The 24,237-nt window shown below is 47.9% G+C and overlaps 2 protein-coding genes across 3 annotated transcripts in view; both read left to right on the top strand.

The window, feature by feature from the left end:
• Window positions 1-221: 221 nt before the first annotated feature.
• CELA1 (chymotrypsin like elastase 1) lies at window positions 222-18,516 on the top strand. The gene is made up of 8 exons (XM_050748811.1): window positions 222-319; window positions 1,022-1,104; window positions 3,058-3,158; window positions 4,217-4,342; window positions 4,898-5,034; window positions 6,603-6,748; window positions 17,220-17,369; window positions 18,450-18,516. Exons 1-8 carry the CDS (start codon window positions 280-282, stop codon window positions 18,465-18,467), a joined length of 801 nt encoding a protein of 266 aa, XP_050604768.1. The 5' UTR covers window positions 222-279; the 3' UTR covers window positions 18,468-18,516.
• A 4,821-nt stretch (window positions 18,517-23,337) lies between these two features.
• BIN2 (bridging integrator 2) overlaps window positions 23,338-24,237 on the top strand; it is a 39,705-nt gene continuing 38,805 nt past the window's right edge. For both annotated transcript variants that reach the window (XM_050748745.1, XM_050748744.1), the window contains exon 1: window positions 23,338-23,479. In XM_050748745.1, coding sequence (XP_050604702.1) covers window positions 23,399-23,479 — 81 coding nt within the window. In that variant the 5' untranslated portion in view covers window positions 23,338-23,398. The remainder of the gene's footprint in view (window positions 23,480-24,237) is intronic.

Genomic DNA, 24,237 nt, shown 5'->3' with positions numbered 1-24,237 from the left:
TCTCCATCTTATTTCTGAAAAAGAGTTTGTTGGCTGCTTTTCAATTAAAAGCAGATGATTAATTCAGCTCTGGCCTTGTTCTGTCTTTGAATAACAGATACACTAGTTTACTTGAAAAGAAATACTTTCATTTGTATTTCCATGTCACCTGTGATTTTCCCTGCCTTGCACCCTCAGCCCTGCCAGTTGGCAAGAAGACGGTCAGCAAAGCTGCTGCTAAGAGGAGTATAAAGAGGGCTTGGTCCAAGCAAGAGGGCAGTGGTCTAGTCCATCGGCAACATGCTGCGCTTCCTGGTGTTCGCAACCCTGGTCCTTTATGGTAAGTGGATCATGTGGCCTGAGGTCTACAGGGAGGGGGACTTGGGCAGGAGGGTCAGCAAATCTTCCCTAAGCCCAGGCCAGCACCCTGTCCCAGGACAGGTGGGACGCTCTGCCTGCAGAGTGTCCTTTACTCTCCTGGAGGCCAAGATAGAAAACATCAGGGCCACTGGCTATTCAGGCCCCTCTGGGTGGCAGGTCCCTGGGCCACAAAGCAGAGAGAAGCCCCTTCTGGTAGTGGGGTGGGTCCCTGGGCTTCCCCACCACCCCCATTGACAGGAGGACTTCCTCAGCAGGTACCTGGCTGGGGTGTGCACTGCAGGCCCTGCACGCTGGAGAATCCTGCCAAAGCATTAGGGGGCTGGGGGGGTCAAAGAATGGGGGGGTCTCTTCAGGCCAAAGGGTGATCTTGAGCAAGGAGGAGCCCACAAGGAGCCTCTGGGGCCTAGTCTGGTGGTTTAAGAGAGGTCCTTCATAGCATGCCAGAGTTCTGGGAACACCCGGGGGAAACAGAAGGCACCCAGGCACCCCTGCTTTCAAAAGGGACTCAGAGAACTCACAGCTGGGCCCCTCATTTATTAGAGAGGAGCTGTGAATTTGCAGACAAGGCCAACATTCCTCAAAACACAACCGCCACCCCCCACCCCTACCCCTGGCTGACCCCACGCTTAGTCATCACTCACTTTTCTTCTGCCCCACAAAGGACACAGCACCCAGGACTTTCCGGAAACCAACGCCCGCGTAGTGGGAGGGACTGAGGCCGGGAGGAATTCATGGCCCTCTCAGGTGGGTGTTCCTTCCCAGCCCCAGACTTCCACCCAAATAAGAGCGCAGCGCATGACATAAGGTGTGTGTGTTTGTGTATGTCCCTATCAACAAGCAGCTCTCCAACTGTCTAGGTTCTAGATTTTAAAGATGGATGGGATCAGGCTTAGGTGGTTTTCTAAATGCAAAAGGGCTTGGAGGAGGGTATTTATACACGAACCACACTCCCTCTTCAAGGCACACACCCAAACACAAGATACATTTGTATTCCCAGCGACAGCACTTGTGCCACGCAAGAAAGACTGGGTGCCAGACACACACCTTGGACTCCACATACCTTGAAACTCACATGCACACCACTCTACACTGCCACACTGTGTGTGTCACAATGCTTGCACGCGTGCACACACACACGTACAGCATGCGACTTAGTTGGCTATTTAGAGTTTCCACTTTCCTAACAGGGCAGCTGGGCCCTGATTTAAGCAATCTAAACATGTAAACCTGGCAAATTAAGTGGCGAAGATCCACACTTTGAGAGGATATCACTGCAACCAGAGTTTCAGCTTATAAAAGTCTAAGCCCCAGTTTTCAGGAGTAGAGCTATTACATAATATGAGGTGCTAGAGGAAGAGATATGAACTGATAAAAATGAACATCCCATTGGTATTTCTTTCTTTTGTTTTTCTTTGAGATGGAGTTTTGCTCTCATTGCCCAGGCTAGAGTGCAACGGCATGATCTCAGTTCACTGCAACCTCTGCCTTCTGGGTTCAAGCAATTCTCCTGCATCAGCCTCCTGAGTAGCTGGGATTACAGGCGCCTGTCACCATGCCCAGCTAATTTTTGTATTTTTAGTAGAGACGGGGTTTCACCATGTTGGCCAGCTGGTCTCAAACTCCTGACCTCACGTGATCTGCCCGCCTCAGCCTCCCAAAGTGCTGGGATTACAGGCGTGAGCCACCGCGCCTGGCCTCCCATTGGTATTTCTAAGTAGTCCCTGAAGTGGGGATTCAGGACATGTCTTGAAAACACTGAAGGTAGAGCTCTGGAGACCTAAGCCTGTGGGGCTTAGGTGATGGAGCAAATCTTTGGCTATAGTTTTTTTTTTTTTTTTTTTTTTTTTTTGGTGGGGGGAGCAGGGGGGCAGATGGGGTCTCGCTCTGTCACCAGGCTGGAGTGCAGTGGCGCGATATTGGCTCACTGCAACCTCCACCTCCTGGGTTCAAGCGACTCTCCTGCCTCAGCCTCCCGAGTAGCTGGGACTACAGGCGCGTGCCACCATGCCCGACGAATTTTTGCATTTTTAGTAGAGATGGGGTTTCACCATGTTGGTCAGGATGGCCTCGATCTCCTGTCCTCGTGATCCACCCACCTTGGCCTCCCAAAGTGCTGGGATTACAGGCGTAAGCCATGGTGCCCGGCCTATAGTTCCTCTTTAAGGGAGAACAGAGGTAGGAGTTCCAAAAAAGGAGTTGCAATGGGTTCTAGGTCCATTGCAACAACCTAGAGAGATAATGCCAAATACACTGTGTGCCTTTACTCTTCATTCATGTACACAGCAAACATCACCAAATGATGGAGCATCCCTTCCTGCTGACCCCAGAAGCATCTACACACCCCTTATCAATGCCACACTCCAGGTGGCCACTACCAACCAATTAGTAGTAATTGGCAGGTCAGATGAAACCTATTTGCCATCCCTAGCCCAGAAAGAGAATGTTTTGAAGGACAGCAGGACTTTAAGGAGGTGACATGTAGTTTAAGGCAAAGTCTTTTATATTTAATTATTTTTGATGTAGAGGTGAGATCTCACTATGTTGCCCAGGCTGGTCTCCAGCTCCTAGGCTCAACTGATCCTCCTGCCAAAGCCTTCCAAAGTGCTGGGATTACTGGCATAAGCCACTGCGTCCGACCTGGGGCAAAACCTTTTGAGAAACACCAACCTATCCCTTCTTTCTTTCCTCCCCATCTAGATTTCCCTCCAGTACCTGTCTGGAGGTTCCTGGTATCACACCTGCGGAGGGACCCTCATCAGACAGAACTGGGTGATGACAGCTGCTCACTGCGTGGATTCGTAAGAAAAACAAAGACGAGCTTTCCTGGGCCCCTGGAAGGGGAAGGGGCTGACCCTTCTGAAAGATAACATAACTCTGCCCTCTCTGGACAGCACTTCAGGGACTGGGCAGTGGCCCCTTTCCTGTTCAGGGCCTGCAGGGAGGTAGTACGGTGAAAGTACAAATTTTAGAGCCAGGGAAGCTCAAATTCAAATCTTGCTCCACTAAATTCTAGCTATGTAGCCTTGGGCAACTATGCTCCCATTCTCCTATCTCTAAAATGGGCTAAGAACATTTACTCTGTAGAAATGTTGTGAGGATTGAGTAAATATGTAAGTGCTTAGTCAACATCTGACTGGTGACTATTTTTTCCTATTTGTCTTGGGCAATGGTTTTCATACTTCAGCATGTGTCAGAATCACCTGGAAGGCACACATTGCTGGGCCCCACCCAGCAGAGTTTCTGATTTGGTAGGTCCAGGGTGAGGCCTGATAATTTGCATTTCTAACAAGTTTCCAGGTGATGTTCATGCTACTGGCCCAGGAACCACACTTTAAAAATGACCAGCCTAGAAGTCTATGCTTCCTTCAAAATATTGGTGCCTGAGAGCCATTATTTCATTTATGTGCACTACACCTCTCCCAGGTTACAAGATATTCAGCCTATGATGTTAAACTCAGAAAATGAAAGTGATGGTAGTTTTTTTCACTTCCACAAGTTAGTCAATTAGGGAATGAAAGAACTTGTTACTTTCTCATTTTGGAAAGTCTTATATCCCTCCTCTACCTGGACCAGGTGAGATGGGTTCCTGTCCTAAGATAAGAAACAAAACCTGGGCACAGTGGCTCACACCTGTAGTCCCAGCTACTAGGGAAGCTGCGGTGGGAGGATCACTTGAGCCTGGGAGATTGAAGCCAGCCTGGGCAACACAGCAAAACCCCATGTCTTAAAAAAAAAAAAAGAAATTTTCTTTAATAATAATAATAATAAAAGGATGGTTTTCCAACTTTTCTCTAAGTGGGAGAAAGAGAAGGTTTGAGTCCCCTGGATGACTCAAGACTTCCTTCTCTCACGCCAGCCCGAAGACTTTCCGCGTGGTGGTTGGAGACCATAACCTGAGCCAGAACGATGGCACCGAGCAGTACGTGAGTGTACAGAAGATCGTGGTGCATCCATACTGGAACAGCAATAACGTGGCTGCCGGGTAGGAGCAAGTCCAAGCTGGCCCTGGGCTGGGCAGTGAGGCCTGACTAGCCAACAACTGGCTGCCTTCACCTGTTCTTTCAGAGAGCTAGAGGGACTGCATGGCCTGAAGCCTGGACAATGACTCCTGGCCTGGCCTTTAGTTAAGGAGCCGAGCTGAGCCTGAGAGAGGGCACCATGTCCTAGAGGGAGCAATGAGCTGGCTCATTCATCCAGGAGGACTTTGAGAATTTACGTTCTGGGCCAGGCACGGTGGCTCATGCCTATAATCCCAACACTTTGGGATTCCCCCATTCTCAACTTCCCTGCCTTGCAAAGGTCAGCGCTAGGCTGCAATACCAATGTCCCACCAGCAGATGCTGCTGTTAAACATAGAATGTTTACCTGTTAAACTGTAATTGCTCTAGTTTGAGGCTTAGCAAGTGAGCCCCGTCCTTCTTCAAAATCGTCACTTTCCAATTGCACAAGGATACAAATGCTGAAAGAGGGCCAGTATATATGCTGACCTCAGGGAAGAGCTGATCCCATGAGTGAGCAGTCTCCTTTTCTCCTGCAGCTATGACATCGCCCTGCTGCGCCTGGCCCAGAGCGTTACCCTCAATAGCTATGTCCAGCTGGGTGTTCTGCCCCAGGAGGGAGCCATCCTGGCTAACGACAGTCCCTGCTACATCACAGGCTGGGGCAGGACCAAGAGTAAGTTGCCTACATTGGCACAATCCACCACGGGGATCTTGATTACGTAGCTGAGCTTCTAAGGCACCTTTTTCTGTGGTCCTAGGTGCTTATGGCCAGAGACCAGGAGCTAAAGGAACCATAGATACAATAACTGATGCATTTTATCAAGCTAAGAATGGGCTGTGAAATACTTGACAGATTCATGGACTCTTAGAACAAAAAAAGACTTTACCACAGATAATTTTTTTTGTTACCAGCCCCTCATTTTAAAAATTAATTTATGGCCAGGCGCGGTGGCTCACGCCTGTAATCCCAGCACTTTGGGAGGCTGAGGCGGGCAGATCACGAGGTCAGGAGATCGAGACCATCCTGGCTAACACGGTGAAACGCTGTCTCTACTAAAAATGCAAAAAATTAGCTGGGCATGGTGGCGGGCACCTGTAGTCCCAGCTACTTCGGAGGCTGAGGCAGGAGAATGGCGTGAACCCGGGAGGCGGAGCTTGCAGTGAGCCGAGATCGTACCACTGCACTCCAGCCTGGGCAACTGAGCGAGACTCCATCTCAAAAAAAAAAAATTAATTTATTTATTTAGGGACAGGGTTTCGCTCTGTCACCCAGGCTGCAACCTCTACTTCCTAGGCTCAAGTGATCCTCCCACCTCAGCTGCAACCTCTACTTCCTAGGCTCAAGTGATCCTCCCACCTCAGCCTCCTGAGTAGCTGAGACTATAGGCATGTACCACCACACTCAGCTAATTTTTAAATTTTCTTGTAGAGATGGGATCTCACTATATTGCCTAGGCTGGCCTCAAACTCCTGAGCTTAAGAAATCCTCCCACCTCAGCCTCCCAAAGTGCTGGGATCACAGGCATGTGCCACTGCATCCAGCCAGCCCTTCATTTTATACATGAGGAAACCAAGGTCCAAAGAAATTAAGGATCCTTAGCTGAGCGTGGTGGCATGAGTCTGTAGTCCCAGGTACTCAGGAGGCTGAGGAAGGAGGATCACTTAAGCCTGACCAACATGGAGAAATCCCAACTCTACTAAAATTTCACAATTAGCCAGGCATGGTGGTGGATGCCTGTAATCCCAGCTACTCGGCAGGCTGAGGCAGGAGAATTGCCTGAATCTGGGAGGCAGAGGTTGTGTGAGCCGAGATTGCTCCATTGCACTCCAGCCTGGGCAACAAGAGTGAAACTCCATCTCAAAAAAGAAATGGAAACAAGCATGCACAATCCCAGTTCTGCTCCATGGAGCTTGCAGGAGGAAACGGAACAGACAGATAAATCATCCACAAATAAGGCCATTCCATGGTACAACTAAGTTATCTACGAGTGGAAAGAGCAGGAGTAGGGTTGGTGACTTGGAGCCTAGGTACAGTAAGCAAGGCTGCCTCCCTGAGGGAAGGGTCCTGTGCAGCCATATAAAGAGAGAAGACAGAAGGATCCACCACACGCAACAGGCAGAGAGAAGGAGTTTGCCCTGAGTTCAGCTTTCACGAGAGTTTGGGAAGGTGTGGCAAGGGTGGAAGGTTTTTCCACTGGACAACATTTGGAGCTGACCGCCATTGCTATGTGTCCTGTTCAGCCAATGGGCAGCTGGCCCAGACCCTGCAGCAGGCTTATCTGCCCTCTGTGGACTACGCCATCTGCTCCAGCTCCTCCTACTGGGGCTCCACTGTGAAGAACACCATGGTGTGTGCTGGTGGAGATGGAGTTCACTCCGGATGCCAGGTGAACACTTGCAGGGGGTGTCAGAAGTCCCACCCCAGATCCCACCACTCTCTGCCTATCCCTCTACCCCTCTTCCTCACCTCCGTATTCCACACTTACTCTTAGTCCGACACAGACTCAATTTTCTACTCTGGCATCTAAGTGAGAATGATTCTGTGCTGGTAACTCTATACACACAGAAACTCAAAGTTGAAAGGAACCTTAAAATTGTATCTCGCTCAATGCCCTCACTTCAAAGTTTGTACGTGGCCCAACATTTGTATGTTGTTGTTGGTATATGTGTGTATTCTTAGAATTTGTTACTTAGATTTTTTTTTTTTTTTTTTTTTTGAGATGGAGTTTCACTCTTGTTGCCCAGGCTGGAGTGCAATGGGACGATCTCAGCTCACAGCAACCTCCGCCTCCCGGGTTCAAGCAATTCTCCTGCCTCAGCCTCCCAAGTAGCTGGGATTACAGGCATGCGCCACCACACCCAGCTAATTTTTTCTATTTTCAGTAGAGACAGGGTTTCTCCATGTTGGTTAGGCTGATCTCGAACTCCTGACTCAAGTGATCCGCCCGCCTTGGCCTCCCAAAGTGCTGGGATTACAGGCGTGAGCCACCACGCCCAGCTGAATTTGTTACCTAGATTTTTTAATGGAAGCGATGGAGCAAGCCTGGAGAGGTGGTTGTGATGGTGTATAAGCAGTACCCTGCCTCCCCTCACCCATCAGTCCAACTTCTCTTGCAGTTCCTCCACCACCATCCCTTTGCCCCAGTGATATTTCTGGTGGTATGTACAGGTGAGTTTGATAGGGGAAAGTGCACAAAATAATTTTATAATAGCTTATATATAACAAATATAACCTTCCTCTATTTTGACAAGATCAATCAGCCACAAACCATCTTACAGATTTCTCTTTTTAAGTTTTATCATTATTATTATTTTAAGATAGAGATGGGGTCTTGCTTTGTGGCCCAGGCTGGTCTCAGACTCCAGGGCTCAAGTGATCCTCTCACCTCGGCCTCCCAAAGTGCTGGGAATACAGGCATGAGCCACCATGCCCCACCCTAGATTTCTTAGTGCAGTTTAACAACTGTTCATTATGTATCTACTATAGGCCAGGCATTGTGCTAACTGCTGAGGATACAAAGATGGATCAAACAGTGTCAAGTAAAGGAACTAGAGGCACAGACACACAATAGAACATTGTAATACAGTGTGGTTAAGTGTTAATAATCAGGATGTGCATGGGTGATAGGGAAGCCCAAGGGTAGGTACTTACCTCTACCTACTGGGGCTAGAAAAGACCTGCCTTCCCCAAGAAAGTAGAATCTGTAGCTGGTCCTGAGGGGTAAACAGGAATAGGCCAGGCAAAAAGGAGAAAAGACATTCAGAGGGAGGGAACAGCATGAATAAAGGCAGGGGGCCAAGAAACAACCTAGAGTATATAGAGAATTATGGGGCATTCCCTAAGGCTACAGTAGAGCAGAGGCTGGAGGTCCACAAGCCAAATCTAGCTCATTGCTTGCTTTGTATGACCCATGAGCTTAGAACGGTTATTACATTTCTATTCTTATATGTGTGTGTGTGTGTGTGTGTGTGTGTGTGTGTGTGTGTATATGTTTTTTTTTTTTTTCCTGAGATGGAGTCTCACTCTGTCACCCAGGCTGGAGTACAGTGGCGCAATCTCAGCTCACTGAAACCTCTGCCTCCCGGGTTCAAGCAATTCTTCTGCCTCAGCCTCCTGAGTAGCTGGGATTACAGGCACGCACCACCACATCCAGCTAATTTTTGTATTTTTAGTAGAGACAGGATTTCACCATGTTGGCCAGGCTGGTCTCAAACTGGCTGGTCTCGGACTCCTGACCTCGTGATCCACCTGCCTCTGCCCCCAAAGTGCTGGGATTACAGGTGTGAGCTACCGCGCCTGGCTCTCTCTCTCTCTCTCTCCCTCTCTCTGTGTATATATATATTTTTGTTTGTTTGTTTGTTTGTTTTGAGACAGGGTCTCACTCTGTTGCCCAGGCTGGAGTGCAGTTGTACCATCATGGTTCACTGCAACCTCTGCTTCCTGGGCTCAGGTGATTTTCCCACCTCAGCCTCCCTAGTAGCTGGGACTACAGGCACACACCACCACACCCAGCTAATTTTTTGTATTTTTTATAGAGACAGGGTTTCACCATGTTGCCCAGGCTGGGATTATTAATTTATTAATGGTAAGGAAAAAAAATCAGAATAATATGTCATGACACATGAAAAATATATAAAATTTCAGTGCCCATAAATAACATTTCATTGGAACACAGTCACAGTTGCTCATTTACAACTGTTTATGGTTTTTTTTTTTTTTTTTTTTTTTTTGAAGAGACAAGGTCTTGCTCCATCACTCAGGCTGGAGTACAGTGGTGCCATCTTGGCTCACTGCAGCCTCAACTTCCTGGGCTCTAATGATCTTCCCACCTCAGCCTCCCAAGCAGCTAGGATCACATGCACATGCCATCACACCCAGCTAATTTTGTTTTGTTTTTGGTAGTGACAAGGTCTCACTATGATGCCCAGGCTGGTCTTGAACTCCTGGCCTCAAGCAATCCTCCTGCCTTGGCCTCCTAGAATACGGGGATTATAGGCATGAGGCACCATGCCCAGCCTATGGCTGCTTTTGTACTACAACACAAAGTAGTTGTAACCAAGACTGTATGGCCTGCAAAGCCTGAAATATGTACTATTTGGCCCTTAACAGAAGAGGTTTGCCGACCCCTGGGCTAGAATAGAAGCTACCACCATACTAGGAAATGTCAAGAGGCAAGACTAGAGAGGCAAGCAAGAGCCGTACAACTCAGGGCTTCAAATGCCAGGCTTGGGGACATGAATCTTATCTCTTGGGCATTGGGAAGCCATCGAAGACTTCTGAACAGGAGACTAGTACAACCAGATTCACCTTTTAGAAGTGTTCTTTAGGCATGTTTTTGAAGAAGGCAAGAAAGGCAGGGAGATTGCCTAGAGGGCTATTGCAATGATCTAGGCAAGAAGTTTGAGGGCCTGAATTAAGGCAGTGGTGACAGGAGCCGGAGGAGGGAAGGAGTAGGATCTCGAACAACAGTCAAGCATCTGGTTTAAGTGATTTGGGGGAGGGCATTGTTGCCCTGAGACAAGATTTACAGAGTTTGAGAGAGATGATGACTCTGGTTCCGGACAAGCTTTGTCTGAGATCTATACCTGAGATTCAGGTATAGCAACTGGTAAGAAATTTGTTGTCTTTTTTTATTTGTTTGTTTGTTTGTTTTTGAGTCTCCCTCTCTCACCCTCAGGCTGGAGTGCAGTAGCACTATCTCAGCTCATTGCCACCTCTGTCTCATGGGCTCAAGTGAGTCTACTACCTCAGGCTCCTGAGTAGCTGGGATTACAGGCATGGGCCACCACGCCTGGCTAATTTTTGTATTTTTAGCAGAGATGGGATTTCCCTATGTTGGCCAGGCTAAGTCTTGAACTCCTGACCTCAGCCTCCCAAAGTGCTGGGATTACAGGCATGAGCCACCACGCCTGGCCAAGAAATTAGATAGAAAGAGTGGGGCCTCGGGGAAGAGCTGGTCTAGAGATACCCACTGAGAACAAATCAGATCCCATCCCAGGGAAAAACTGTTGAATGAGAAAAGAGCAGTGGGTTGGGAACGAACTGTCAGCACATAAATACTTGAGTGTTTCAGGGATAGGTGGAGGACAAAGAAACCACTAGGATCTAAGAAAGGAGAAGTACACGTAAGATAAAAATCTGGTAATAAGGGTATTATGAAATCTCAGGAAGTACTTACAGATATCACATAATATACAATTCACCCAGAAGCCACAGTAGATAAGAGCTGAAAGCGGCCACTCTGGCAATTGTAACCTTGGCAAGAGCAGTTTCAGTGGAGTGGTGAGGGCAGAAGCTTGTCTGAAGGGTAAGGAATAAAGAGGCAATAAGAAATATAACTGCCGGGTGTAGTGGCTCATGCCTATAATCCCAAGATTTTGGCAGATTGAGGTAGGAGGATCACTTCAGCCCAGGAGTTAGAGACCAGCCTGGGAAACATAGGGAGACTTCATCTCTACAAAATTTTAAAAATTAGGCCGGGCGCGGTGGCTCATGCCTGTAATCCCAGCACTTTGAGAGGCCGAGATGGGCGAATCATGAAGTCAGGAGATCGAGACCATCCTGGCTAACACGGTGAAACCCCGTCTCTACTGAAAATACAAAAAATTAGCCGGGCATGGTGGCAGACGCCTGTAGTCCCAGCTGCTGGGGAGGCTGAGGCAGGAGAATGTCATGAACCCTGGAGGTGGAGCTTGCAGTGAGCAGAGATTGTGCCACTGCACTCCAGCCTGGGCGACAGAGCAAGACTCTGTCTCAAAAAAAAAAAAAATTAGCTGGATGTGGTGGAGTGCACCTGCAGCCCCAGCTACTTGGAAGGCTGAGGTGGAAAGATCACTTGAGCCGAGGAGTTCGAGGCTGCAGTGAGCTATGATTGCACCACTGCACTCCAGTCTGGGCAACAGAGTGAGACCCTGTCTCAAAAGAGGACAAAAAAAAGGAAGAACAAAAATGTCTGGTAGCTTTAAGGACAGCAAGTCATGGAGGGAATGGATCTTCTAAAAGAAAAAAATTGGCCGGGCGCAGTGGCTCACACCTGTAATCCCAGTGCTTTGGGAGGCCGTGGCAGGCAGATCACGAGGTCAGGAGTTCGAGACCAGCCTGGCCAGCATGGTGAAACCCTGCTCTACTAAAAATACAAAAAATTAGCCAGGCATGGTGGCACGTGCCTGTAATCCCAGCTACTCAGGAGGCTGAGGCAGGAGAATTGCTTGAACCTAGGAGGCAGAGCTTGCAGTGAGCCGAGATCGCACCACTGCATTCCAGCCTGGGCGACAGAGTGAGACTCCGTCTCAAAAAAAAAAAAAGAGAAAAGAAAACTGAGTGCATAAATAGGCAGAAAGGAAAGAATCCTGTAGAGTCAGAGAGAGGTAATAATAATAATGGATGGCACAAGATCCCACAGGAGAATAAAGATATGGAACTAAGAGCACAGATGGAGCTGGCTCTGAACAGGAAGAGGGATACCAGATGTGCACACAGACATGGAAAAGTTTGCAGGATTTGGGAGCCGAACATTGGCAGGTGTTCTACATTATTGCTTGTAGTTACTCATGAACTAGGAGGAGTCAATTTGACTGCTGAAAATGAAGGGGACAGGGTTGTATGGGTCTGGAATAGTTAATGTGAATGGGAGGATTGTCTTCCAAGATGTTGCTGATTGGTTGGTTGGAGACCAGACTATGACCACATGGGAATATGATTCACTCTGTTTTACTCAAAGACAGTTTCCTGTATGATTGGGGTAAAAGGACAGGATTACAGATCAACTGCAAGGTCCAAACTAGATGGAGGAGAGAGAGAAGCTGGCAGGAAGCTGGCAGGAGGCTGGCAGGCTGGCTGAAACTATAAAATGAAAGGGTTAGGCCAGGCGCGGTGGCTGATGCCTGTAATCCCAGTGCTTTGGGAGGCCGAGGTGGGCAGATCACGAGGTCAGGAGATCGAGACCATCCTGGCTAACATGGTAAAAACCCTGTCTCTACTAAAAATACAAAAAATTAGCCAGGCGTGGTGGTGGGCGCCTGTAGTCCCAGCTACTAGAGAGGCTGAGGAAGGAGAATGGTGTGAACCTGGGAGGCGGAGCTTGCAGTCATCTGAGATCGCGCCATTGCACTCCAGCCTGGGTGACAAAGCAAGACTCCGTCTCAAAAAAAAAAAAAAAAAAAAGATTAAAAAGTTTTTTGGGTGTATGAGTGCAAAGAACCATGGAAATAAACTAGCCAATTCATCCTAGTTTGCCCTAGACTTTCCTGGTATTAACATTTAAAAGTCCTGTATCCCAGGGACTCTACCTGGGAATAAGGGGGAAAATAGAGAGACTAATGCATAATGCAACCTCTTCTAGGCCCTCATCAGCCAGCTTCACCTATAACCTCCTAAGGTTTAACCTTTCTGAGTGAATACACATGGCTGTGCTCTCCCATAAGCCCTGAGCTCTAAAAAACGAGTATTTTTCTTCTGGCTGCCACTCCAAATTGACAATTCTCGGAGGCAATTGTGTCCTCAGGTCCTCCCCACTGGAGTTTCTCAAATACTGTGTCTTCTGGGCTTTCAGAGTTCTGGGTCTCCAACCCTTCTCCTCAGAGTGGATTCACTTAGAATCTCCCATTTCAATCAGCCTATCCCCACTGAGTTCTCTTCCAACTGTTCCTTCTGCTCTAAAATCCTCAGCCCCACCCTCCAGCTCTCCAGAGGCTTGGTCTCTTTTCAGGTCAATTAGTACAAGACAATAGTATTATATGCAATTCATTTATCTATCATTCCTCTAGCCCCTGAAATACTCTCAAATCTCTAATAGAATTTAGGTGGAAGAGACTGTTTTGTTTTGAGTACAATAATCTAAAGAAAACATCCTTTCCTAAATAGCAGTTAGGGTGGAGTACAGGTAGTTCCACTTTAAAATAATTACCCCTGGCTGGGCACGGTGGCTCATGCCTATAATCCCAGCACTTTGGGAGGCTGAGGTGGGAGGATCACTTAAACTCAGGAGTTAGAGATTAGCCTCAGCAACATAGGGAGACCCTGCCTCTGCAAAAATTTAAAAAATTAGCCAGGCAAGGTGGCGCACACTGTGGTCCCAGCTACTTGGGATACTGAAGTGGGAGGATTGTTTGAGCTGAGATTGAGACTGCGGTGAGCTATGATCATACCACTGCTCTCCAGCCTGGGCAGAGGCTCTGTCTTTAAAAAAAAAAAAAAAAAAAAAAAAAAAAGTCGGGCTCAGTGGCTCATGTCTGTAATCCCAGCACTTTAGGAGGCCACAGTGGGTGGATCACCTGAGGTCAGGAGTTCAAGACCAGTCTGACCAACATAGGGAAACCCCATCTCTACTAAAAATACAAAATTAGCCGGGTGTGGTGGCTTATGCCTGTAATCCCAGCTACTTGGGAGGCTGAGGCAGGAGAATTGCTTGAACCTGGGAGGTGGAGGTTGCGGTGAGCTGAGATTATGCTATTACACTCCAGCCTGGGCAACAAGAGCGAAACTCCGTCTCAAAAAAAAAAAAAAAATTAACAGGGCATGGGGCCGCACATCTGTAGTCCCAGCTACTCTGGAGGGTGAGGCAGGAGAATCACTTGAACCTGGGAGGTGGTGGTTGCAGTGAGCCGAAATGGCACTACTGCACTCCAGCCTCGGTGACAGAGCGAGACTCCCGTCTCAAAACAAAACAAACACACACACAGAATTACCCCAATTTGAAATTTTGGTCTCTTTCCCTAGTTTTTTTTTTTTTAAGTTTTAGTTTTGTTTGTTTTTGAGACAGAGTCTTGTTCTGTCGCCCAGGCTGGAGTACAGTGGGGTGCTCTCAGCTCACTGCAACCTCCTCCTCCTGGGTTCTTGTGCCTCAGCCTCCTCAGAAGCTGGGATGATAGGCATGTGCCACCATACCTGGCTAATTCTTTTTGTATTTTTAGTAGAGTCGGAGTTTCGCCATGTTGGCCAGGCTGGTCTCAAACTCCTGGCCTCACGTGATCCGCCCACCTCGGCCTCCAAAATGCTGGGATTACAGGTGTAAGCCACCACACCTGGCCCCAAGTTTTACTTTTTATTGTAGCTTAAGTTGACAAATAAGATTATGGAGCTCAATAACAGAAAAGAATAGCTACTCTAGTTCTCCCACCCCACAGGAGGCCACTTTCAACTCTTCAGCTGATTCTTTTGGTGTCTACATCTATATCTTTAAAATTATATACTTACACTGCTATTTTTCAGTTGAGACATTATGGCAGATGTGATTCTCTTTATTTTTTATATACATATACCTGCCCTCCAAGCATGACATTTTCTGATCACCACCTCAACCTCTCAAAATATTTTGGTTAGATCAACATTCGGTATTTACTATGATTATACCAAATACTATTTGCAACAAAATCATGTGATATATTCTAGGTTTACTTTTCATTTGCTGCATAACTTTTTTTTTTTTTTTTTTTTTTTTTTGAGACAGGATCTTACTCTGTCTCCCAGGCTGGAGTGTAGTAGTAGCACAATCACAGCTCACTGCAGCCTTGAATTTCTGGGCTCAAGAAATCCTCCCACCTCAGTCTCCTGAGTAGCCAGGAAGACAGGCACATGCCACCACACTCAGCTGATTTAAAAAATTTTTTTTATAGAGATGGGGGTCTCACTTTGTAGCCCAGGCTTGTCTCAAACTCCTGGCTTTAGCTTAAGCAGTCCTCCTGCCTCAGTCTCCCAAAGTGCTGGGATTACAGTCCTAAACCACCATGGTCAGTCCTCGCTGCACAACTTTTCAATTTTCCCTGTTAATAATTATCTTTTTTATTTGCTTAATATAGTCAATTTTTCATTAATTCAACCCCACACACTCTCCACTAATTTGTTAAGTGACCTGTATCATCTTCTCTTGACCTAGTGGTCTATGTGGATCTATTTGCATTCATTGTGAGGGACACTTAATGGGTGGGTTTTCCTGGAAACTCCAGACCTTTGATCCAGAAAATGTTGTTTATTTGTTGATTTCCTCCCACTCTATTTTCTTTTCTCTTTCTAGAATTTCTGTTATTCACATGTTTACCTCCTAAGCTGGTCCTCTTATTTTCTCTATATCTTGTTTATTCTACTTATATTCCAACTCTTCTAGTCTATCATTTCTAAATCTATCAAAGTTATAATTTCCAAAGGCTCTTTTTGCTGTCTGAATGTTCTGTTTGGTAGTATGCCGTTCTTATATCATGGATGCATATTAGTCGTGTTTTTTTTTTTGTTTTTTTTTTTTTTTTTTTTTTTGTTTTTTTTTTTTTTTTTTTTTTTTTTTTTTTTTTTTTTTTTTGTGAGATGGAGGCTTGCTCTGTCACCCAGGCTGGAGTGCAGTGATACAGTCTCAGCTCATTGCAATCTCCAGCTCCTGGGTTCAAGTGATTCTCCTGCCTCAGCCTCCTGAGTAGCTGGGATTACAGACATGTGCCACCATGCCCGGCCAATTTTTGTATTTTTAGTAGAGATGGGGTTTCACTACATTGGCCAGGCTGGTCTTGAACTCCTGACCTCAGGTGATCTGCCTGCCTCAGCCTCCCAAAGTGCTGGGATTACAGGTGTAAGCCATCGTGCCTGGCCTATTAGTCATGGTTTTATTGCTTGTTTTCTTCTCCCTACATAGTCTTGGTTGCCTTCATTTTTTATTTAGCTCCTTGTTTCTTTGTTTCAATCTTTATTTTTATATTAGAGGCATTCTTTAGATGTTTAGGGATCCTTAACCATCTGCTTTTTTCAGAGTGGGGGTGGTATTTTTATCCAGAATGGGTGGGCTGATTGGTAGCTCTGAGCCTTAGATAGGGTTCATCAATAGTGGATTCTCTGTCAGGCAATCTGGCTGGGCCACTTTAGTGGAGGACCTCCAATGTCAGTATCTTTAGGTCTTTCCTCTTGTGCTGTTCAGTTTTGTTTTGTTTTGTTTTGTTTTTTGAGACAAGAGTCTCACTCTGTCGCCCAGCCTGGAGTGCAGTGGTGTGATCTTGGCTCACTACAAGCTCCACCTCCCAGGTTCATGCCATTCTTCTGTCTCAGCTTCCTGAGTAGCTGGGACTACAGGCGCCCACCATCACGCCCGGCTAATATTTTTTATTTTTTACTTTTAGTAGAGACAGGGTTTCACCGTGTTATTCAGGATGGTCTCAATCTCCTGACCTCGTGATCCACCTGCCTCAGCCTCCCAAAGTGCTGGGATTACAGGCGTGAGCCACCGCGCCTGGCGGGCTGTTCAGTTTTTCCAGAGAAGTATCTTCCCGTTTTATGTATGGCATTATGGATCTGGCATTCTGGAAGCTGAGTAAGAGGGAGGCAAGAACATAGTCCATAAACCCAGGTTCCCAATTGAGCACGTAACCCAATATATCACTTTCCTCTTCATTCAGTTTAGTTTAGCATGTGTTGACTACCAAGTCTAAATACTTGGTCTAATTATACCCATTTGTGTAAATGCTGGGGATAAAGAAATTATTAGAATGCCCTATTTTTGCCACCCTAAGTTCAATTTAAGCCAATAAAAGCAATTGAACTTTAGATGTTTAAAGTTCTATGCTAGCATTGTGGAGAGGAAAGATCTTGGTAAGAGTTTTTGTCTCAGGAAGCTCATAGACATGTGTGGGAGGCAGAAACAAATTATGAAACCAAAATACAAGGCAGAACATGAAAGAAGTGCAGCAAAAGAGAAGAAGTATTGTGGTTGTTTAGAAAGGAAGAAGAGATTCATTTTGATTGTGGGGACATGAAGGAAGTGGAGATTTGCATTGGAGCTTTAAAACTGTACAGAATTTCACAACCAGAGACACGGGGCGGGGGGAGTGCAAGCAAAAGCCCAAAGATCTGGAGTGTTAGGACTCTGTTTCTCCTCCCTGCAGGGTGATTCTGGGGGTCCCCTCCATTGCTTGGTGAATGGCAAGTATTCTGTCCACGGAGTGACCAGCTTTGTGTCCAAGCAGGGTTGTAATGTCTCCAGGAAGCCTACAGTCTTCACCCGGGTCTCTGCTTACATTTCCTGGATAAATAAAGTGAGTCCTCTCAAATGATGGGTTGAAATGGGGTCACCTGGAGACCCACACACTGTCTGGGTTGGGGAACAAAAGTTGGATGGACTGGGCAAGCCATCACCTTCCTTACTACATTCATGTGTTTACTCCCTTCCCTTCCTTCCATAGCATACTTTCCCTCAATAATGCTGCCATCCTGAATTCCCTCCCCTCCACATACGCACAGAGCAGACTTCACTGTATTATTTATTGCTTAGGGTAAGACAGCGGCAACATCAAATCTGAACCAGGCACATATCAGTGCCTTCCTAAGTCGAAGCCCAGGGAAAAACAGGTTCTGAAAGGCCTGCGTACTCCTAGGCAAGGGAAGGAGGCACCGACTTCCTCTCCCACAAGGTCTTTCTAAGGACATTAGGATAATTTGCTCTAACTTTTTTTTTGAGACGGAGTCTCACTCTGTCACCCAGGCTGGAGTGCAGTGGCTTGATCTCAGCTCACTGCAGCCTCTGCCTCCTGGGTTCAAGTGATTCTCTTGCCTCAGCCTCCCAAGTAGTTGGGATTATAGGCATGTACCACCACACCCGGCTAAATTTTTTCTGTATTTTTAGTAGAGATCGGGTTTCACCATGTAGGTCAGGCTGATCTTGAACTCCTGACCTCAGGTGATCCACCTGCCACCCAAAATGCTGGGATTACAGGCATGAGCCACAGTGCCAAGCCTACTCTAATTTTCGAAAGGTTTTACCACCTTAAATAATGCTTGAGAGTTAGGTGAGGCTCTGCCTACACTGACCTGGTAGAAAGGCCACACAACACATTTCACTGTGCCCTCCACCCTTCAAACACATTCTGGAGCCTTGTGTATTAATCTTGGCTCACGGCCATTTTAAGGTCTGTCTTTGCCACTGTGTTCTGGGTATGTACCTATAACACTGAGCTGTCCTATCACAGTTGAGGCTGACTTCCTGCCGCCCTGTCCTCCACACCCTGTCAACTTCCCATAAACCCAGTACAAAACCATACTTAACTTGGAGCCCTGAGGAAATAAGAAAGGAGGTAGGCAGGAGTTACTGACTGTGGACATAACTGTCTTTCCTTCAGACCATTGCCTCCAACTGAACATTTTCCTGAGTCCAATGACCTTCCCAAAATGGTTCTTAGATCTGCAACAGAACTTGCGATCATCAAGTAAAAAACATTCTAAAAGACTATTGAGCCATTGATAGAAAAGCAAATAAAACTGGATATACATTATCATACTGTGTCTATTTGTAATTAAGCCCTCCAGAGCAGGGGTCCCTATGCCTGATGATCAGTCACTGTCTCCCATCACCTCCAGATAGGACCGTCTAGTTGTAGGAAAACAAGCTCAGGGCTCCCACTGAGTCTACATTATAGTGAGTTGTAAATTAGTTCACTATATATTACAATGTACACAATAAATACAATGCCCTTGAATCATCTCAAAACCATCCCCGACCCTGGTTCGTGGAAAATTGTCTTCCATGAAACTGGTCCCTGGTGCCAAAAAAGTTGGGGACCACTGATTTAGAAGAAATGCAGTTATAGGATCCAAGTTGGATTTCACCACATCTGTGGGCAGGGTCTTCCCTTTGCTGCTACCTCTACCAGTCCACAACACAAACCCAGTGAGAGTAGTTTTATGTTATACATTTTGGGTTACTTTAGGATCTACCTATCCACTAATCTGTCCATCTGCCCTATTCCTGTGGATATTTACTATATTTGAAGGCACAGAGTACTTTAAAAAGTTCCCGAGTGGGCTGGATGCGGTGGCTCACGCCTGTAATCCCAGCACTTTGGGAGGCTGAGGTGGGTGGATCACCCGAGGTCAGGAGTTTGTGACCAGCCTGGCCAACATAGTGAAACCCCGTCTCTACTAAAAAAAATACAAAAATTAGCTGGGTGTGGTGGTGGGCGTCTCTACTAAAAAAAATACAAAAATTAGCTGGGTGTGGTGGTGGGCGCCTCCACCCGGGAGGTGGAGGTTGCACTGAGCCAAGATTGCACCATTGTACTCCAGTCTGGGCAACAAGAGCGAAAGACCATCTCAAAAAAAAAAAAAGTTCCCGAGTGGGCCGGTTGCAGTGGCTCACGCCTGTAATCCCAGCACTTTGGGAGGCCAAGGTGGGTGGATCACGAGGTCAGGAGTTCGAGACCAGCCTGGCCAAGATGGTGAATCCCTGTCTCTACTAAAAATACAAAAATTAGCTGGGCGTAGTGGCAGGTACTCCACTGGGCGTAGTAATCCCAGCTACTCAAGAGGCTGAGGCAGGAAAACTTGAATCCAGGAGGCAGAGGTTGCAGTGAGCCGAGGTCGTGCCACTGCACTCTAGCCTGGGCAACAAAGCAAGATTCTGTCTCAAAACAAACAAACAAAAAAAGTTCCTGAGTGACTGAATGTGCCCTAACTTTCCCAGGTAGACCGTGGGTTCATCCTTCTTTTGTTTCCCCCTTTAGTGCCTAAAACGAGTGCCCACTCCAAGTTTCTGGGTGATGGCAACTACTAGGATACACCAGAGATAAAAGTGTAAGATTAGGAGGCAGGGCAGATACCAGCAGACTAAGAAAGTGACAAATTAGAAAGGAGACTGGAGAAAATTGCTTGGGCCTGGAAGGTGGAGGCTGCAGTGAGCCAAGATTGCGCCACTGCATTCCAGCCTGGGCAACAGAGTAAGATTCTGTCTCAAAAAAAAAAAAAGGAGACTGGAGAGCTAAGAATAGAAAAAAGGACAGAAGAGAAAATACTAAACAAAGAAAGGAAAGGGTTGAGGGGAAGAGGCAGAACAGAAAGGAAGAGGCGACAACAACATAGGGCCTCAAGCTAAGTGTGAATCAGCACTTCAAGGCTGGGACTAAAATAGGCAACCGGATCCAGGGTTCTATAAACCACAGAGAACTGGGAAACTGATAATTCTGCTGTATCCTGGCCAGGGCTCAGTCTGTTAGAGTGGCCTATGAGAAAGCAAAGGGGGAACTGAAAGGGGAAGGCTCAAAAGGATGAGAAGCAGTTTTTCATGTCAATCACTGAAGACCAGACAAAAGGGACTAGGATATTAAACATTACAGAAGGAGAAACTGGCTGAGACAGACCCTGGAATTGGCAGGCTCAGCAGAGGCCTCTAGAACACTCCGTGTGCTATAAGAGGCTGAGTCTGTTGCCATCACAGTTCCACCACTGAGGAGCTGGGTGACTGTGGGCAAGTCATCAGCCCTTTCTGTGACTGAATTTCCCTATCTAATTAACTTCTAAAGGTTGTTTCTTCTCTAACACTACATAATTTGGAGACCATCAATTTCAGTTTGCAAGATATTGGCACTAAACAGAGTTTCTTAGGAGACAGTGGCTGGGTTGCATTGCTGAGGATGCCATATAGTCCTGGCAGGGACACAGGTATTGGCCTCCTTCTGCCAGTGACACAACTGTTAGCATTGCCATCTCCCCTCAGTGTTCCCGCAGTACTGCTATTCTCCATGCTTCTCCCCACTTCTCCCCATCCAACATCAAGACCTCCCATTTTTGTCACCCTGCCTCTTCCAGGGCATCACCAAAGCTAATATCCAGAATAAACCCTAATTGCCTGGCAGGGCACGGTGGTTCATACCTGTAATCCCAGCACTTTGGGAGGCTGAGGCGGGTGGATTGCTTGAGCTCAAGAGTTCCAGATCAGCCTGGGTAGCCAGGAGTGGTGGCATGCACGCACCTTAGTCCCAGCTACTCGGAAGGCTGAGGTGAGAGGATCACTTGGGCCTGGGAGGTAGAGGCTGCAGTGAGCCCTGATGGCACTGCTGCACTCCAGCCTGGGCAACAAAGCAAGACCCTGTCTCCAAACAAACAAACAAACCCTAATCACCTATTGCCAGAAAATTTTGTATCCATGTCTACAAATGAATTAAGCACATTACATTATAATCACCTGATTACCCACCTATCTCCACCTCCAGACTTTAAGCATCTTTATTTATGTATTTATTTGTATTTATTAATATTTATTTTTTATTTACTGAGAAAGGGTCTCACACTTTGCCCAGGCTGGAATGCAGTGGCACCATCAGGGTTCACCGCAGCCTCTACCTCCCTTGGTTCGGGTGATCCTACCACCTCGGCCTCCCTGGTAGCTGGGACTACAGGTGTGTGCCACCATGCCCAATTAATTTTTGTATTTTTAGCAGAGACAAAGTCTTGCTATGTTGCCCAGGCTAGTCTCAAACTCCTGGACTCAAGCAATCTGCCTGCCCTGGCCTCCTAAAGTGTTGGGATTACAGGTGTGAGACATGGTGCCTGGCCAGACATGATTAAGCATCTTAAGGTCAGGGATTGCATTTTATTCATCCTTGGTTTCAGAACACCCAGCAATGCCTGCTACACAGTTGATCTTGAGTGCAGTAATGACTGTTTTGGAGAAAGAAGAGGAACACAATAGCATACAAGGGCCTTTAATTTTGTGTCAGGCCCCCAGCTCTCCCCCGCCCCCCACTCTTTAGGAAGTGTTATTTTGACCTTCTTCCCTTCCTTGAAGAAATTTTGCCGGGCGCGGTGGCTCACGCCTGTAATCCCAGCACTTTGGGAGGCCGAGGCGGGCGGATCACAAGGTCAGGAGATCGAGACCACAGTGAAACCCCGTCTCTACTAAAAATACAAAAAATTAGCCGGGCGCGGTTGTGGGCGCCTGTAGTCCCAGCTACTCGGGAGGCTGAGGCAGGAGAATGGCGTGAACCCGGGAGGCGGAGCTTGCAGTGAGCCGAGATCGCGCCACTGCACTCCAGCCTGGGCGACAGAGCGAGACTCCGTCTCAAAAAAAAAAAAAAAAAAAAAAAGAAATTTTACCTGCACTGTAAAATCTGAGTACGTGGTTCCTCCACGCCTAGTGTCCTAATCTCCAGCTATCCCCTCAAACAGGTCAGGGAGGAATTTTTTGGAGAACTTCTCCCTAGAGAAACAATAGTTGTCATCTCAACAGCCCCACCCCAATTTGCACAATCTGTCTGTGTTCACATTCTCACATTCTGCATCCATCCAGTACACTGTACTCCAACTAGAAAAACTTGCTCTTCATCCCCGGCACGGGCGTCCATACTATCCTCCTCAGCCTTTTTTCAATGCGATCATTCCCTTGCCTAAGAACTAGCCCCCTACCCTGTTTCTATCTCCAGCTTAGTTGTTCCTCCCTTTCTTTTTTTTTTCAGATGGAGTGTCGCTCTGTCGCCCAGGCTGGAGTGCAGTGGCGCGATTTCGGCTCACTGCAACCTCCGCCTCCCGGGTTCAAACAATTCTCCTGTATCAGCCTCTCGAGTAGCTGGGACTACAGGCGTGCGCCACCACGCCCAGTTAACTTTTGTATTTTTCGTAGAGACGGGGTTTCACCGTATTGGTCAGGCTGGTCTCCTGACCTCAGGTGATCCACCCGCCTCGGCCTCCCAAAGTGCTGGGATTACATGCGTGAACCACTGCGTCCGTCCGGCCTGTTTCTCTCTTTCAAGCCAGGATCGGGTGTCCTGCCCGCTTTCTGCACTCCATCCCTACCAGTTCAGGCTTAGCGCCTACACCGCCACCTGGAACAAGAAACGCACTTTACATGGCGGCCTCGCATGCATACTCACAGAACCTAAACGTGTTTTCGATAGGGTAGGTCCTCTTGCTGAGTGGAACCCACACCATTTTCTACCCTGAGGTTGCAGTTACTTTCCAGTGCTCAGCGTGATGGGAACTGGCTTTCCGGAGCGAACGAGTCTGGGCCCACTGCTGAGGATCTGGTTCAGTGAGGACGAGGTTTTTGGCAGGGGCTGGAGCTCGGAAGCTGGCCTCGAGCGAGCGCTGCCTGAGGGCAGGCCCCGCCCCGCCCCTCGGAGCCGGCCTACTCGGGCTGACCGTGGTGGGCCGCGGGGCGGGCCGCAGGGCTGGCCAGGGGCGGCCTAAAGTGGCTCAGGGCCGGATGCGAGGCATGCTGGGAGCCCGCACTTCCTCCTCGGGGGCCTCAGAAAACCACAGGGCGCTGGGCCAGGGCGGCGGCCCCCGGGGAGCCGGCACGATGGCAGAGGGCAAGGCGGGCGGCGCGGCCGGCCTCTTCGCCAAGCAGGTGCAGAAGAAGTTCAGCAGGGCCCAGGAGAAGGTAGGTGGCCCGGCCTCGCCGTCTGTCTGGCCCACAGGAGCCGAGGCCGAGCCCGGGCGGGCAGGAGGGGTGGGCAGGGCGCTCAGGGGCCCCGAAGGGCCTGGGCTGACGAGAAGGGTCTCCCGCTCTCCCAGGGAAACGGGAGCGAGGAGTGGGCTTCCATGAAAACTGGCAGATTGGAGAGAGGTCGGAGACCGCCACCCGATCTTGGGCAAGGATGAGGGAAGCTGGGGAGACAACAGTCTCTGGCAGAACCTTCGACAACCCTCAGGCTGACCCAGAAAAGGTGAAAGAAAGGAAGTGACGGCGGTGGCCACCTTTGTATCAAGTTTTGTGCTAGCAATCCAAGATTGGTATTTGACAGATGATGAAATTGAAGGGTAATTTTCCTCAGAGGGCAATTTGCCCAAAGACAGCGATGCAGCGGGATGCCAGCGTGCACCCCCCACCGAAGGCTGGAATAATCTTGCATAGTTCTCCCCCTACCTCTCCCTGCCTGGCCTCTGGGTGGTGTTTCGGCTGATGTAAGCAGAAGCCCAAATCTGCTTCTTGTACCCTTCCTTTGGCGTTGGGGAGTACACTTCCCAGGGTGATGAACCACATCTGTGTTCAGAGTGTGTCCTTGGTTAGTGCCAGGTAGCCCTGCCCCAGAACTGGCATTTAGATAGCCCATCTATTACTTGCTTGGCAATCTAGATCATGGGGACATTCTCTACACATTTTGATGGCATTTTTGTTTCTACCTGTCCAGAATATTT

Source organism: Macaca thibetana, chromosome 11 (assembly GCF_024542745.1).
Source record: "Macaca thibetana thibetana isolate TM-01 chromosome 11, ASM2454274v1, whole genome shotgun sequence".
Lineage (NCBI taxonomy): Eukaryota > Metazoa > Chordata > Mammalia > Primates > Cercopithecidae > Macaca > Macaca thibetana.
The sequence above is the reverse complement of the archived record's forward strand: the minus strand, read 5'-3'. Positions and strand labels throughout refer to the sequence as shown.